General features: G+C 52.9%; 1 protein-coding gene across 1 annotated transcript in view; it reads left to right on the top strand.

The window, feature by feature from the left end:
* Window positions 1-2,743: 2,743 nt before the first annotated feature.
* The window catches only part of Atcay (ATCAY kinesin light chain interacting caytaxin), a 29,888-nt gene continuing 17,029 nt past the window's right edge, over window positions 2,744-15,602 (top strand). Inside the window, exons 1-3 of the mRNA XM_076559659.1 lie at window positions 2,744-2,966; window positions 6,296-6,418; window positions 8,646-8,704. Of these exons, the coding sequence (XP_076415774.1) occupies window positions 6,342-6,418; window positions 8,646-8,704 (136 nt within the window). The 5' untranslated portion in view covers window positions 2,744-2,966; window positions 6,296-6,341. The remainder of the gene's footprint in view (window positions 2,967-6,295; window positions 6,419-8,645; window positions 8,705-15,602) is intronic.

Genomic DNA, 15,602 nt, shown 5'->3' on the forward strand with positions numbered 1-15,602 from the left:
ATCACAAGCCCCGCCCCTCACCACGGTCCCCGCCTCTGTGAAGGCCTGCGCCTGGTCCCGCCCCCTGCAGGCCCCGCCCCTCCGTCCCTGACCTCTGTGAAGGCCTCCGCCTGGCCCCGCCCCTCCTCAAGCCCCGCCCCACGGTCCCTGACCTCTGTGAAGGCCTCCGCCTGGCCCCGCCCCTCCGCCTGGCCCCGCCCCTCCCCACGGTCCCCCGCCGCTGTGAAGGCCTCCGCCTGGCCCCGCCCCTCCGCAGGCCCCGCCCCTCCTCACGGTCCCCCGCCGCTGTGAAGGCCTCCGCCTGGCCCCGCCCCTCCGCAGGACCCGCCCCTCCCCACGGTCCCCCGCCGCTGTGAAGGCCTCCGCCTGGCCCCGCCCCTCCGCAGGCCCCGCCCCTCCCCACGGTCCCCCGCCGCTGTGAAGGCCTCCGCCTGGCCCCGCTCCATCACAAGCTCCGCCCCTCCCCACGGTCCCCGCCTCTGTGAAGGCCTGTGCCTGGCCCCGCCCCTCCGCAGGCCCCGCCCCTCCCGGGCAGGCCCCGCCCCGTCCAGCCCGGCAGGAAGCCCCTGGCCTGCGGCCCTCATCGCCCGCCCGCGTCCCCTCTGTGCAGAGGGCCGAGCGGGCTCGTGAGCGGCGCGTGACCACCCCTGTCCCGAGCACGCGTGGCCTCCAGCCCCACCTCTTCCCGGGCACGCCCTGCGGTCACGTGGGCTCTCTTTTCCCCTGCTCTCTGCCCCCTCCCCCATCCCCACGGGTGGTTGTTCGGGGACCTGCGTGGAACGGGGCACAGCGCTGCACCGGTACCGGAGGGGGACACAGAGCGGAGTACAACTCAGCCCAGAAGAAGGAAGGGAACCCAGGGACGTGCTCCGGGAGGGCGGGACGGCCTGAGGACAGCGTGGCAGCGTGTGAGACGGACAGACGGACGGGACGGCAGCTTCAGGACGGCGGCGGCGGTCAGGTCCACGGACGGCGGCGGTCAGGTCCACGGACGGCGGCGGTCAGATCCACGGACGGCAGCGGCGGTGTGATCCACGGACGGCGGCGGTCAGGTCCACGGACGGCAGCGGCGGTCAGGTCCACGGACGGCGGCGGCGGTCAGGTCCACGGACGGCGGCGGTCAGATCCACGGACGGCGGCGGTCAGATCCACGGACGGCAGCGGCGGTGTGACCCACGGACGGCGGCGGCGGTCAGGTCCACGGACGGCAGCGGCGGTCAGATCCACGGACGGCGGCGGCGGTCAGATCCACGGACGGCGGCGGTCAGATCCACGGACGGCGGCGGTCAGATCCACGGACGGCGGCGGTCAGATCCACGGACGGCGGCGGTCAGGTCCACGGACGGCGGCGGTCCTGAGAGATGCGGTGTGGGCGGCACCAGCTCAGGCTGTGCGGGAGGAACAACGTCTCCGGGGAAAACCGGGCCCCGGGGGTCACGTCAGTTAGGGGGAGAAGGAAGTGACGACAACTGTCACTGTTCCTCAGGGCCTGGGGACCAGAGTGGGGCGGGGTCGGCTCTGCGTGGACCGGGGAGGAGCTTCGCTCCCACCTCCCGGAGACCGGGGCCAGGGCCCCGCCCGACCACGCCCGCCCGACCACGCCCGCCCGACCACGCCCACCCGACCACGCCCACCCGACCACGCCCCCAGCCCCTCACTGGGGATTCTGGGCGGGGCTCCACCCTGACCACGCCCCCAATCCCTCACTGGGGATTCTAGGCGGGGCTCCACCCTGACCACGCCCCCAATCCCTCACTGGGGGATTCTAGGCGGGGCTTCACCCTGACCACGCCCCCAGCCCCTCACTGGGGATTCTAGGCGGGGCTCCACCTGACCACGCCCCCAGTCCCTCTCTGGGGATTCTGGGCGGGGCTCCACCCTGACCACGCCCCCAGCCCCTCACTGGGGATTCTGGGCGGGGCTCCACATGACCACACCCCCAGCCCCTCACTGGGGATTCTGGGCGGGGCTCCACCCTGACCACGCCCCCAACTTTCTACTTAAATTTTTGTGGGGTGCGCATGTGCGCCGTTACGCATGCGGAGGCCGCGGCTGGAGTCACGTGTCTTGCTCCGCGGCTCCCCGGACCCCTCCCGCAGGCTCCCCACGAACCCCTCTTTCCCACATCCGAGATGGGGTCTCGCGCAGGCTGACCTTAGCCTCACTGCGCCGCCCTGCCTGGCCTTGAGTGCAATGCCCCTGCCTCAGCGCCCTCCGCAGTCGCCGTCCCTCCTCGTCTGGATTCCCCTGGAAGCCTGCAAGGGGCGCAGCCCGACCCAATCCATGTAAAACAAAACCCAGCCTCGCCCGGGCTGGGGACCCTTTGACTCACCCTTGGGGGGGTCTGGAAACCCCCGTGTCTCTGCCCCAAAGATGGTTTCAAGGGCGCCCCCCCAGCCCTCAGGCGCCCCGCCCCCGCCGCGTAGGGAACCAGGCCGCGGCTGCGCGTCCATTTATTTTTGTTTTCTCTGGTCGTGGATTTGCATAGGAGCGCTGCACCATCTCAGGGGATTTTTTTCCTTCTTGCACCTGCTCGGGACGAGGCCGGGAGCTGTGCTTTCCCCTCAGCCAATGGGGAGAGGAGGATGCGAGCAGGGGGCTGGATCTGTCTGTCAGGCCTGGACCCGCCCCCTGCACACAAAAGCGGCTTCCTTCACTATCCGGGGGCAGGCAGAGCCTCAGCCATCCGGGCAGGAGCCAGCCGAAGCCGCGCAGGCCCGGGGCTGCGATGGCGGGGGACACCGGGGCCGCGGGGGGACACGGGGGCTGCTGCTGACCCGGCACCGCTTCTCCAGGGGGCCGGGGGGCCGCTGGCCACGCCGCCCGGGGTGACCTTCCTCGGATGTGGACTCGCCCCTGAGCATCCTTCCGCCAGGCCCCGGCCTGGGTACCACCCGGGAGATGCCCGCCTGCATCCGGGCCCGGCGCGCCTTTGTGTCTCAGTGACAGCCGGAGCCGCCGCCGCGGTGAGTGGGGCCTTTGCAGACTGGAAACGTAAACTGTCATTTTGTCCCCCTGCCAGCAGCCCAGCCGGGGGGAAGGTTTATCCGGGAGACGCCTGCGGCTCCCGGGGTGGATGCTGCGACGGGGCGGGCAGCCGGGGCTGGATCCGGGGTGGATCCGGGGTGGATCCGGGGTGGGTCCGGGGTGGAGAGCGAAGAGATTAAAGCCCAGCGCCGAGCCGGAGCATCCTGGGGGCGGTAAACCTCCAATGCGGTGTCGGATGCTTTCTATTTATAACCCTGACTGCGGGCCGGGAGGCATCAAAATCGCACATACATTAAAAGGACAGGTTTTGCGCCGTGGCCACCGGGCCAGGGACCTGCGCTGTTTGTCCTGGAGTCGCCGGCGCCCAGGAGACCCACCACACCCAGTGTTCGGAGTGTGCGGATGGGGGTCGTTCCCGCCCACACCCCGCCCGGCATGAGGGACCCGAGCCCCCTCCGTGCAGACACAATGGATGCTCAGCTGCGCCGGGGGGAGGCCTGGAGCACACGGGGGTCGTTTTTTCTCCGTACTGTGGGTCTGTCCTGCCGTCGCTCCTCCATGAATGGGTGATGACATGGGACTCGGCCCCGCCTCCCTCGGCTCCTGCAGCCGTGGTCACCTGCCGGCCTGTCCTCCCCGGCTGCCTGCCGGAGACACACCCCAGCCGCAGATGGCCCGGCAGTGACAGCCAGGACAGGCTAGTGGCCCTTGTGTCGGGATCAGGGAGCCGACGAGGGGTGGCACCCCGTGACTGGGCCCTGGAATCCTGTTGTCAATATGGAAACAGGGGAACAATCATGATTTCACAGATGTGGCCCTGTGGGTGCCAGGGTTTGGTTTGGGGGCGTCCTTAGTTGTGTGTGTGGGGTGTCTGTGTCGCAACACCGGCCTCCAACGCGAAGCGCTTCCACCAGACAGTCTGGGGAGTCCACACAGCACCCCGCTGGGGCGCGGGAGGCGGCAGGGGTCACCCACAGGCAGTAAAACCACGAGTTCAGTCCCCGCACCCATGGCTCAAGCCAGGTGTGGTGGCTTCTGGGAACCCGGAGCTGTTGCCATGCCGACCACCTGACTTTGCTCCCTGGGACCCACATGGGAAGGGGGCAACTCCAACAAAGGGGGGGCTCTGACCTCCCTCCCTGAAAGTCTACACAGTGCACACACCCCACACAGGGACAAAACGGTAACTAATTCAAAAAGGTGGCCCGGGTGGACAAGTGACACACAGCGTTGATGCCAGCACTCGGGGCCGAGGTGGGACGAGTTCCAGGAGAGCCAGGCTACACAGACAGAGCCTCTCTGTCTCTGTCTCTGTCTCTGTCTGTCTGTCTCTCCCTCTCTGTCCCTGACTCTCTGTCCCTGTCTCTGTCTGTCGTCTGTCTGTCTGTCTGTCTGTCTGTCTGTCTCTCTCTCTCTCTCTCTCTCTCTCTCTCTCTCTCTCACACACACACACACACACACACACACAAACAAACAAACAAACACACCAAACTGTAATCATATCCTGGGCGGTGGAGGTGGCTCAGTGGTTAGAGCACTAGCTGCTCTGCTCTCAGAGGACCTGGGTTAAATTCCCAGCACCCACATGGCCACATACAACCTTCTGCAACTCCTGTTCCAAGGGATCCAATGCCATCTCTCTTTTTTGGTGGAAGGAGTTCAAGACAGGGTCCCTCTGTGCAACCCTGGCCGTCCTGGATCTCGCTCTGTAGCCCAGGCTGGCCTCGAACTCATAGATCTGCCTGGCTCTGCCTCCCGAGTGCTGGAACTAAAGGAGTGGCCACCACCGCCCTACACACACCCTCGGTTTTGACCCCCCCCCAGCACTAGGCACGCACATGGTGCGCGACAGACACACACACACACACACACACACACACACAGACACACACACACACACACACACACACACAGACACACACACACACACACACACACACACACAGACACACACACACACACACACACACACACAGACACACACACACACAGACACACACACAGACACACACACACACACACACGCACACACAGACACACACACACAGACACACACAGACACACACACAGACACACACACACACACACACACACGTAGCATGAATCTTAAAAGTTCTTATTAATAAAATCAAACCTGAGCCAGGTATTGCGGTGAACTGGAAGATCAGAGAAGCAGAACAAGCTACAGTTACCTCACCTGGCCAGTTCCTCATCTGATCCTGTTTCCTCAGACTGGAAGCTTCTGTGTTCCAATGGGTCTCAGCTGAGCTGTGCTGCTCAAAACCTAAAAGCTTAACCAGGCAAATGCCTCTAGTTTCTGGTCTTCACGCCTTATATATCTTTCTGTTTTTTTGCCATCACTCCCTGGGATTAAAGGTGTGAGTTACCATGCCTGGCTGTTCCCAATATGGCCTTGAACTCACAGAGATCCAGAGGGATTTCTGCTAGGATTAAAGGTGTGAGTGCCACCATCTTCTGGCCTTTGTATCTAGTGGCTGTTCTGTCTCTGACCCCAGATAAGTTTATTAGGGTGACAATATTTTGGGGAACACAATACCACCGCGCGCGCGAGCGCGCGCACACACACACACACACACACACACACACACACACACACACACGAAATAAAGCTGGAGGACAAAGTAATCCCATCCCTGGGGAGGCAGAGACCGCGGCTGTTGGGCTCTGTACTTAGCTTCAGGGGTAGAGACCCTGCCTCAAAATACAAGGCGGAGAGGGAGGACGCTGGCATTGACCTCTGACCTATGCCTTCGGAGACACAGACCCTGGCTGTTCCTGGAGTCAGGGAGCCAGGGTGATGGGCTCAGAGGACGCCACCCAGAAAACATGACTTCCTCGACCGATTTACAAACAGGGAAGCCGAGGTACTGGCAGATGACGTCAGGACCCCCAGCAGCCGGTTCTCTCCTACTTCGTGGGTCCTTCCGCTTCCCCAGACTGAAATGGGGGGGGGGGGCAGAGAGGAGCAGGCAGAGGACTCCCTTCCCGGAAGTGCCTACCCAAGGGGAAATCAGTCCCGACGGTCACTCCCTTCCCGGAAGTGCCTACCCAAGGGGTCACTGTCATCCCTACACAAAGGCTTGCGTTTGCACAGCGGGGGCCCGAGGAAAAGCAGGGGATGTGTCAGCTGGGGTCCGGGGGCTCTGGAGGGGGCGGGCTTGACAGATGCAACGGAGGGGTGGGCCTGGGGCTCGACCCCCCTCCTGATGACCCCGCTGCGGACGGCTCGGTCAGAGCTGGGGAGGGGCCGCGGTCAGCCTAGACTGGTCTGTCCTCTCTTCCTCAGATCCCGGGTCGCCCCAGCTCCCAGCCGGCTTCTCTTTGCAGCTCCCATGGGGACCACGGAAGCCACGCTGAGGATGGAAAACGTGGACGTGAGGGATGAGTGGCAAGACGAGGATTTGCCCAGGTGAGGGCGCCAGCGTCCCTGTCGTCCGGGCCTCGCCGCTCCTGGCAGCGGCAGCAGATGTTGCTGATGGTGACAGAACCGTCGTTTCCTCCAAGACTCCCAGACCCTGAGTCCCTGGAGACAGACCCGGAGTGAGGCCCGGGCCTGGCAGCTCAGCTTCCACAGAGGGAGCTCAAGAATGAGTTCTGGCCAACCTGGGGTGCAGAGCAAGACCCTGTATCAAACAGAGGACAGAGGAACGTGGTCGGGGTGCAGACCCTCCTAGAATCCCCAGTGAGGGGCTGGGGGCGTGGTCAGGGTGGGGCCCCGCCTAGAATCCCCAGTGAGGGGCTGGGGGCGTGGCTCTTTTGAAAGGCATCTTTTTTTTTTTTTTTACATAGATAAGGTATTTAATGTTTCTTATTTTCTCTTCCATTAAGCATTGTAACATTAACGTTAAATTTGGTTGAAAAAAGCATACATGATGGGAGTACATCATCTACCGTTAGACTTGTACTCAGGAGGTGGATACATGAGGATCATGAGTTCAAATGTATCCCTGAATCATTACTAACATCCAATCCAAACATAATTACAAGCACATATCTCAAGGGAATTTGTGAAAATATGAAAAACAAAGACAGCAACAAAAACCCACCACCATTTTAAAGATAACCTTACTTAAAAAGTATGATCACACACTGCCTGATATTTAAGTAAACAGTGGACCACTTAGATTATGGGTATACCATTCTATACATTGTAGTAGAAAAATACCTATCACTAAGAAAAGTACGATAGAAAATGAACAAAAGGCATAGGAGAAACACAAGATAACATCACTAAACGTATTTGTCACATATAGCACACTGTAGTATCCACCTCCAAAGTTTCAAGATAGAAATCACAATGATCTCCACCATTAACCCTGAGTGAACATGGTAAGTAATTTACTTCCTTCAAGTGTATGATGAAAAATAAATGAAATATGATTTCTTTTTCTTGAAGCTGAAGACAACAGTGATGTCTAAAGTTTTTTCCAAATTGTTTACATGAATAGTGTTTTTCTCTTGTATGAGTTTGTCCTCACTTCCACACTTCAAAATGATACAAATAGACTTTAAAAAATTACAGCACTAGAGATATGACTGGGCAGTTAAGAAATGTTCATTCCCAGGATCAAGGTCTGATTTTTGACTAGTTCCTGTCATTCATCTTCAAGATCCAATGGTCTAATATTTTCAGCAACCAGATTGCATGATCACATCGCCACACAAACACAGCGACATCACATAATTACAGGTACAACAACCGTTTAAAGAAACAATTTTACATGAAGGATTTTCTTCTTTTAAGCATTAATTACTGTAATAAGTGTGGAGCCATCTAACTGCCTTCAAAATTTGTCTTCATCGTTAGTTGTTTCATGTAACAGAAAGCTGGCATGTAGGCTTCAAGCCAGGGTCATCAATCCTTCTAAGTTGGTGGTATCCTTTTGGCATTTTTAGGAAATGCTGCCCTGCTGGAGTAAATATGTGACTGGAGGGAGGGCTTTAAGAAAGTACATCAGCACACCATTTCCAGGTCCCATGCTCTGCTTCAGGCTGCCTCCTGCTTTAACTGCCATGTCTGACACTTATTGCCATGCCACTTTCATGCTGATACTGCATCCCTCTGGATCCAATGGCCAAATTATACTCATTTATAAGTTGATCTGGACATTATATCTGAACAGAAAAGGAAATAATACAAATACATAAAATTTTATACCTGAATTAGATATTTCATGCAATTTAAGAGAAGTACAAAATCTAATATGGTTACATTACCATTTAAATCAGTAGTGCAAGTTCCAAAGTTACACAAAGAAACCTTGTCACAACAAATAAAAAATAATAATAATATAAAAATAGTGCAAGTTTTTACCGTTCTGGAGGGAAAGATACCCCAACTGTCAGACTTTACCTAGAGCTATGAAGGGTAGCTATCCTGATGCATACTGCTTTGAGGGAAAAGGTAACCTGAATATTGAGAAGCCAGGCTACACCTGATGCTGTGCTTCAGTGGGCCACAGTCTCCCTGCAAAATGGGTGCTTCCTGAATCATCTGCTCCAAGGGAGAGCCGAGGCTGGGGCATTACTGCCTTCATCTGATTGCATTTTCTTCCTTTCTCTCAACCCCCTTGGCTGGTCCGGTCATCTGCGTTCCTCCTGCTGCGTTTCTGACCCGGTTCCTGGGGTTTCCGCAGACCCCTCCCTGAAGACACTGGGGTGGAGCTGCTGGGCGGCGCAGTGGAAGACTCGTCCTGTAAGTTTACAGAATGCGCAGAAATGTGAGCTTGGTTTCAGGGTGCGATGATGCCCGGGGCTGCATGCAGGGTGGGGTGTCTGCAGCCTGGGTCCGAAGGGGTAAGAGGACACCCACATGAAGACTGCGCCATGTCTTATTGTGCGCCTTTAGCTGTTTTCCCGATGTCTCTGTGCAGGTAATGCGCTTCCAATCTACAAGCCCGGACTGATGAAATGGGGGGATGGCTCAGTGGGCAGCGCACTCGCTGTTCTGGTCTAAGAACCTGAGTTCCGATTCCAGAACCTCAGGGCGGAGGGCGTGGGGTGGGGATCAGGCATGGTGTAGCACGATTTTTCGTCCTGCACTGCAGGATGGCTGGGCCTCACCACCGGATACCTTAGTCAGCCACCCCAGGTTCAGGGAGAGCCCCGCGGAGAAGACACAGGGAGAGAGCGAGGAGGACACTGCACTCCCGGGCACCCGCACACACAGTTAGAAAACACGCGTATCTCAGTTTGTGTCTGCACATGGAGACACCTGCCGGGAGTCCCTAAACAGGAGGCTGAGGCAGGGGGATTGCCAAGTTCAGGACAGCCTCAGCTGTGGAGACAGACCCAATTGTGAGCCGCTCACAGGATAATGCCCCTGCCTGTGTGCCTTCCTCCAGGGCTCCCTCCTCATCGGTTTTAGTTCTCGGACAAGAATCCAGAACTTAGCTGGAGAGCTGGTTCAGAGGTTAAGAGCACTGACTGCTCTTCCAGAGGTCCTGAGTTCAATTCCCAGCAACCACATGGTGGCTCACAACCATCTGTAATGAGATCTGGTGCCCTCTTCTAACCTGCAGTCATACATGCAGATCACTGTGTACATAATCAGTCAATCAATCAATCAATCTTAAAAAAAAAAAAAAAGAATCCAGAACTTAATACTGAGGCACTCCAACAGCCCCTCACTGGGGGTTCTGGGCAGGGCTCCGCCCTGACCACGCCCCCAGCCCTGATTTTGTATTTAAATCACACATATTGAACTCATCCTGTGCCCTGTTGGCCTCAGTCCATGGCAATCCCACTCTCTAAGTCTCCCACCAGCTACAGAGTGATCCTGAGGACACACTGGGCCTCTCCAGCTCCAGCCAGGGCTCCTTCCACATGCAGGGAACACCACACCCCTCCATCTTACAGCTCCAAATGTCATGTTCCATCCCAGCACTGAGACCTGGGCCTCAGCCATCGGTTCTAGGTCTGAAGCAGTGCTCTGGGATGAGTCAGCACAGTCCACCTCCAACGGGCGGGAACGGGGCAAGATGCGGTCACGTGGAACGTGGAAACCTGTAGTTGGAATTTTCTTCAGGCCACCAACCGGCTCCCACATAAAGACATGGAGACTTAATATTAATTATGAATGCTCGGCCTTAGCTGGGCTCGTCCCACTGGCTCTTATAACTCAGTTTAACCTGTTTCTCTTCATCTACGTTTTACCTTGGGGATTTTTACCTTTCTTTGATTCTGTACGTCCTGCTTTCCTGCTTCCTCCGCATCTGGCTGGCCGGCCCCTGGCATCCCCCATCGTCTCTTTTTCTTTCTTCCCTGAGCCCACATTCCTCCTCCTGCTTACTCTCCCTGCCCAGAAGTCCCATCTGTGCCTCCTCCCTAGCTATTGGCTGCTCAGCTTTTTATTAGACCAATCAGGTGCCTTAGACAGGCAAAGTGAAACAGCAACACATCTGTACATAATTAAGCAAATATTATGCAACATAAACAGAGGCAACACATCTTTACATAGTTAGATAAATATTCCCCAACATCTCCTCCTTTTGTCTAAATAAAAGTGGTTGGTATGTAAAATGAATTTTAAAAAAATAAATAAAAACTGACACAAATTTTTTTTAAAAAAGTTTTAGCTCTAATATAGTAAGATACTAACAATTATCAAGCAAGAACTATATTCACAATAACCAGTCCATTTGTATTTGGCAAATACATTATCTATCCAGTCTTGGTGAGTCCACAGGTATGTATCTAATCCACCTTCTATCCTAACTGTACTACCAACCCAAAACCACCTTTTTAGACCTCAAAACAAAACATTTTTCTAGATAAACAATCCAAGTTTTTATGTCTCTTACCCTTATAAACTTTACATCACTTTTGTGAGTTTATTTTCTGAATTTGGTAACAAGGAAAACTGTAAAACTGTAACTATCTAGTCTTCAACCCTGTCGGAGACTGGAGAAGGATAAATATTACCTGAATAAACAGGAAGTACAGAGCAAGCCACTTCCAAAACTATAGAAATGACAGAAACAGCTGGCTGCCTGGACAGCCACCCAAGGTTCCTCTGCAAAGCTGGAGCATCCATCTTCGCCCTACAGGTCCAGAATATCTGACAGACTCTTATGTGAAGCAGGGATTTTGAAGGACTGTCCTGCCTTGTTCTGCTGAAGTTTGGCAGTCACTTTTTTTGTGTCCTGCTGGTCCAGTTTGGACAGCATACTGTCAGCAGTCGAGGCAAGAGCGGTTTCTTGCCCAGGGGCTGACTTTGCCACAAATGAAAGCAAACTCCATATGAAGCTTCTTTGATGCCCATCATCTTCCCTGAAGTAGATTGGTGCTGCCAGGAGCAGACATGTCTCACTGTCATGGAAATTCTTATGTTATTAAGACATCTTAAATGTCATATTCTCTAGGTCTCTGGAGTGTCTGAAGACCATCTATCTAAAATATATCTCTGTTTGACCTTGAAAACACACCTGACTATAAGTTTGATTGTTATAGATAACTAGCTACTAACCTGTATTTCTTAATTAACTTAAACAGTTTATAATAATAGCTTTCAAGCACTAGAATTTTAGATTTCCTTTTTTTTAAAGATTTATTTTTAAAGTTTTTTTTTAAAGATTTATTTATTATGTATAGTATTATGCCTGCATGTATGCCTGCAGATCAGAAGAGGGCACCAGATCTCATTATAGATGGTTTGTGAGCCACCATATGGTTGCTGGGAATTGAACTCAGGACCTCTGGAAGAGCAGCCAGTGCTCTTAACCTCTGGGCCATCTCTCCAGCCCCTAGATTTCCTTTTTAAATGAGCTGCATAGGTACAATACCTTAAGCAAGAGTATAAACATATGTACAATGTAACAAAAACAACCTTAAGTTTGCATCAATATATAAAAATCCATACCATTGTTAAATATTTGAGATGAACAGTTGTCTTTTAATTCTATATTTCTTTGTCCCTGCTAAATGATGACAAACATTCACAACCTATCGAATGACCAAAACCACCACCCCATCTCTTGGGAATGTGGGCATCGTGTACTCTAGACTGCTTCCTGTTGTACAGAGGTGATGGTGTCCTCAGGGAACCCTGAGAAAATTGAGATAATGATCAAGTCCTCAGAAAACTAGCTGTAACATTTGTTGTCCAGTCTCTGTGTAATAGGAAAATGCAAGGCTTATCTTCAATCCTGGCTGGAGTAGTCTGTGAGGCTGGACCATCTCCGCCAGCAGCAGCCTTGAAGCTGTTCTGGATACAGAACTCTGAGGAAACTGCAGCAGGGACATTCTGAGAGGGTGGATCACCTGGGCCACTTGTCTTTATTGGTGTCTGGTCCTTTTTTCCTTTCTAAAAACACACAAACTTTCAAAGGTAATACACATATCTGCATCAACATGAGTATGGATTGTGAAGTGTGCAGAAGCCAGCTAAAGATGATTTTTTTATTCTGTTTGTGCAGGTAAAAGACATATGTCAACTTTATAAGTTAGTTTGGACTGAATAACCAAACCTCTATCCATACCATATGAAAGGATGGCATGTAATAGTAAGTCACAAGGACTCTGTAACCAGACTTACCTTTTCTCATCCTGTCTTAGAGCTGTTCCCATGTCAAGGGATCAGCATATGTCACCTGTCTTGCAGTTTTTCTAGTTTTATTTCTTTTTGAATGTAGCCAAGATTTTCATGGGGTCTCTTCCCCAGTCAAATCTTGTCTCTATTAATTTTGAAGGGATCCATAGCCTTTCATTTCCTGTGGAAACAAAATCATAACTTCTCCCCCAATGCAATACATTTTCTGAATTTCATTTTAAAGTTAAGGCATCCCTAAAGCATCTAGGCTGGTTTAATTCAGAGTCCCTGTTACAGTCCAGTGTCTCTCAGCCACTGCTCTTTGCTCATCGGCCTTCAAAAACCTCAAAGTAGAAAAGAAACCGTACAGAACCCAGACTCCCTGTGTGTTTCCCTTCTTTACGTGGCTTATTCTTTTTTTATTACTTTACTCTTTCTTTAAAGACTTTACTTAGCCGGGCGGTGGTGGCGCACGCCTTTAATCCCAGCACTCGGGAGGCAGAGCCAGACGGATCTCTGTGAGTTCGAGGCCAGCCTGGGCTACCAAGTGAGCTCCAGGAAAAGGCGCAAAGCTACACAGAGAAACCCTGTCTCGAAAAACCAAAAAAAAAAAAAAAAAAAAAAAAAAAAAAAAAATAAAGACTTTACTTAATTATTTTTAAACTATTTATTTTTTCCTACAACTGTCTATACCCATTTTCTTTTCTTTCTTAAGCACCTGTGCACATTGTAACCTGTTTAAAGGATTTTCGCCTGCACGAGTTTTACTGTGCACATGTAGTGTTCTCTGGCCGCAGGTGCCAAACCTGCTAAGTGTCAGCTAGGACCTCCACCGTGTGGCTCCCGTTGGCTCCACCCACTTCTCCGGCCCATGACAGCGGCACCAGGGCCTGGCTGAGAGCTGCATTTAACCGCCCCAGCTCTTGGAAGTTGGTGCCCACACTGTGGCGGGGGTTTACTTAGCGGGCGGCGCCTCCCAAGGGAGCCATGTCCACTTCCTTTTCTCTGTTTCTTTTTTCCCAGCTTTCTCAGGCCCTGTGTGGAAACTCAGGCCCCACGTTGGACACCACTTATTGGAATTTTCTTTGGGCTGCCAACCAGCTCCCAAATAATGACACAGAGACTTATTAATTATGAATGCTCGGCCTTAGCTTAGGCTTGCCGCACCGGCTCTTACGACTTATGTTAACCTGTTTCTCTTCATCTACATTTTGCCTCAGGGCTTTTTACCTCTTTCATTCTGTCTGTCCTGCTTTCCTGCTTCCTCTGTGTCTGTCTGTCTGGACCCCAGTGCCTGCCTGGCATCTCTTTTCTTTCATCCCCTGACCCTAAATTCTCCTCCTGTTTACTCTCCCTGCCTGGAAGTCCCGCCTTTACCTCCTCCCTCACTATTGGCCATTCAGCTTTTTATTAGACCAGTCAGGTGCCTTAGGCAGGAAAAAGTAAAACAGCAACACATGTTTATATAATTAAACAAATATTCCACAACAGAGACCTGTCAGGGAAAGAAACATCTAGCAAGAGGCATCTCTCTGTCTCTCTCTCCCTCCTCTCTCTTACTGTTTTGGGTTAGGTCCTCCTGTAGCCCTAACCTGAGCTGGCCAGGAGCTCACTATGTAGCCGAGGATGACCTTGAACTCCTGACTCTCCTGCACTGCCTCTAGGGTGCTACAATGACAGGCATCAGACGCACCCTTGAGCCTGGCAGGATTTCCTTTTCAGTGTCCAAACCATTTGGGGTGGCACATACCTTTTTTTTTTTTTTTTTTTTTTTTTTTTTTTTTTTTTTTTTTTTTTTTGGTTTTTCGAGACAGGGTTTCTCTGTGTAGCTTTGCGCCTTTCCTGGAACTCACTTGGTAGCCCAGGCTGGCCTCGAACTCACAGAGATCCGCCTGCCTCTGCCTCCCGAGTGCTGGGATTAAAAGCATGCGCCACCACCGCCCGGCAAGCACATACCATTTTTAAAACTTTTTAAAAAAAATTTTTAATTTAAAAACTTTAAAAATCCAGCACTCAAGAGGCAGAGACAGGTGGATCTCTGTGAATTGAGGCCAGCCTGGTCTACAGAGTGAGTTTCAAGGCAGCCAGGGCTACACAGAGAGACCCTGTCTCAGAAGTGAAAGAAAAAAAACAACTTTTAACACTTCCCTCTCTTGTAATCCGAATCTACTTTGATGCATATTTAATGATCCCCCATTACCCCGGGCCCCTCCCCCAGTACAGCCAAAACCTTTCTTCTGCCTAACCCCCGCCCCCCAACTTTCTGAATTTTTTTGGTTGTTTGTGGCATCTCATCAGGGTTGCCTGGAACAGCACCTTCCATCTTGGTGAAGTCCAGAGGCCAGGACGGAGATGTCTGGCCAGTTCCAACTGGATTTCTCCATGTCCTGCCATGGTGTGTGGTTTCCTTAGGATGGGGTCTTACATGTAGGGCAGGCGGGCAGCCCAGAGAGAGCCAAAAGTCTGTGTCATCTGGAGACCTGGCAATGGAGGCATCGTCCTTTTTATCTTCTCTATTTTTTGTTCGTTTCTTTGTTTTTTGAGACAGGGTCTGGTGGAGCACAGGCTAGCTCAAATTTATGTAGCTAAACATGACCCAGGATTCCTGATCCTTATGCCTCCTTGTCCCAAGTGCTGGGTGACAGGTGTGCATTCGAGGGCCGTGTAAGCTTTTCTGTGTACAATAGAGCCTTCTTCTACGAGTGTATCGGGGAGGGGTACCATTTTATTTGCGGCAGAGTCTCACTGTGCAGGGCTGTGCTGGATCTCACTCTGTAGCCCAGGCTGGCCTACAATTCACAGAGATCCGCCTGCCTCTGCCTCCAGATTGCTGGGATTAAAGGCGCGCACCACCACTGGCCTGGCAAATACCATTTTTGACGGCGAATTCCATTTAACATGTTTATTTTTTAGGCAAATTCAAATTTGTTCTCTCTCTGATATTAATTTTAATTTAAGGCTTGACAATGATCCCCTTCACCTCACATACCTGTCCTTTGGTCCCATCACGCTGTTGGTGACAAGTGTCACCTCCACGTGTGACCTTGGGCCACGATTTTGATGC

This window comes from Peromyscus maniculatus, chromosome 22 (assembly GCF_049852395.1).
Source record: "Peromyscus maniculatus bairdii isolate BWxNUB_F1_BW_parent chromosome 22, HU_Pman_BW_mat_3.1, whole genome shotgun sequence".
In the NCBI taxonomy this organism is placed as follows: Eukaryota; Metazoa; Chordata; class Mammalia; order Rodentia; family Cricetidae; genus Peromyscus; species Peromyscus maniculatus.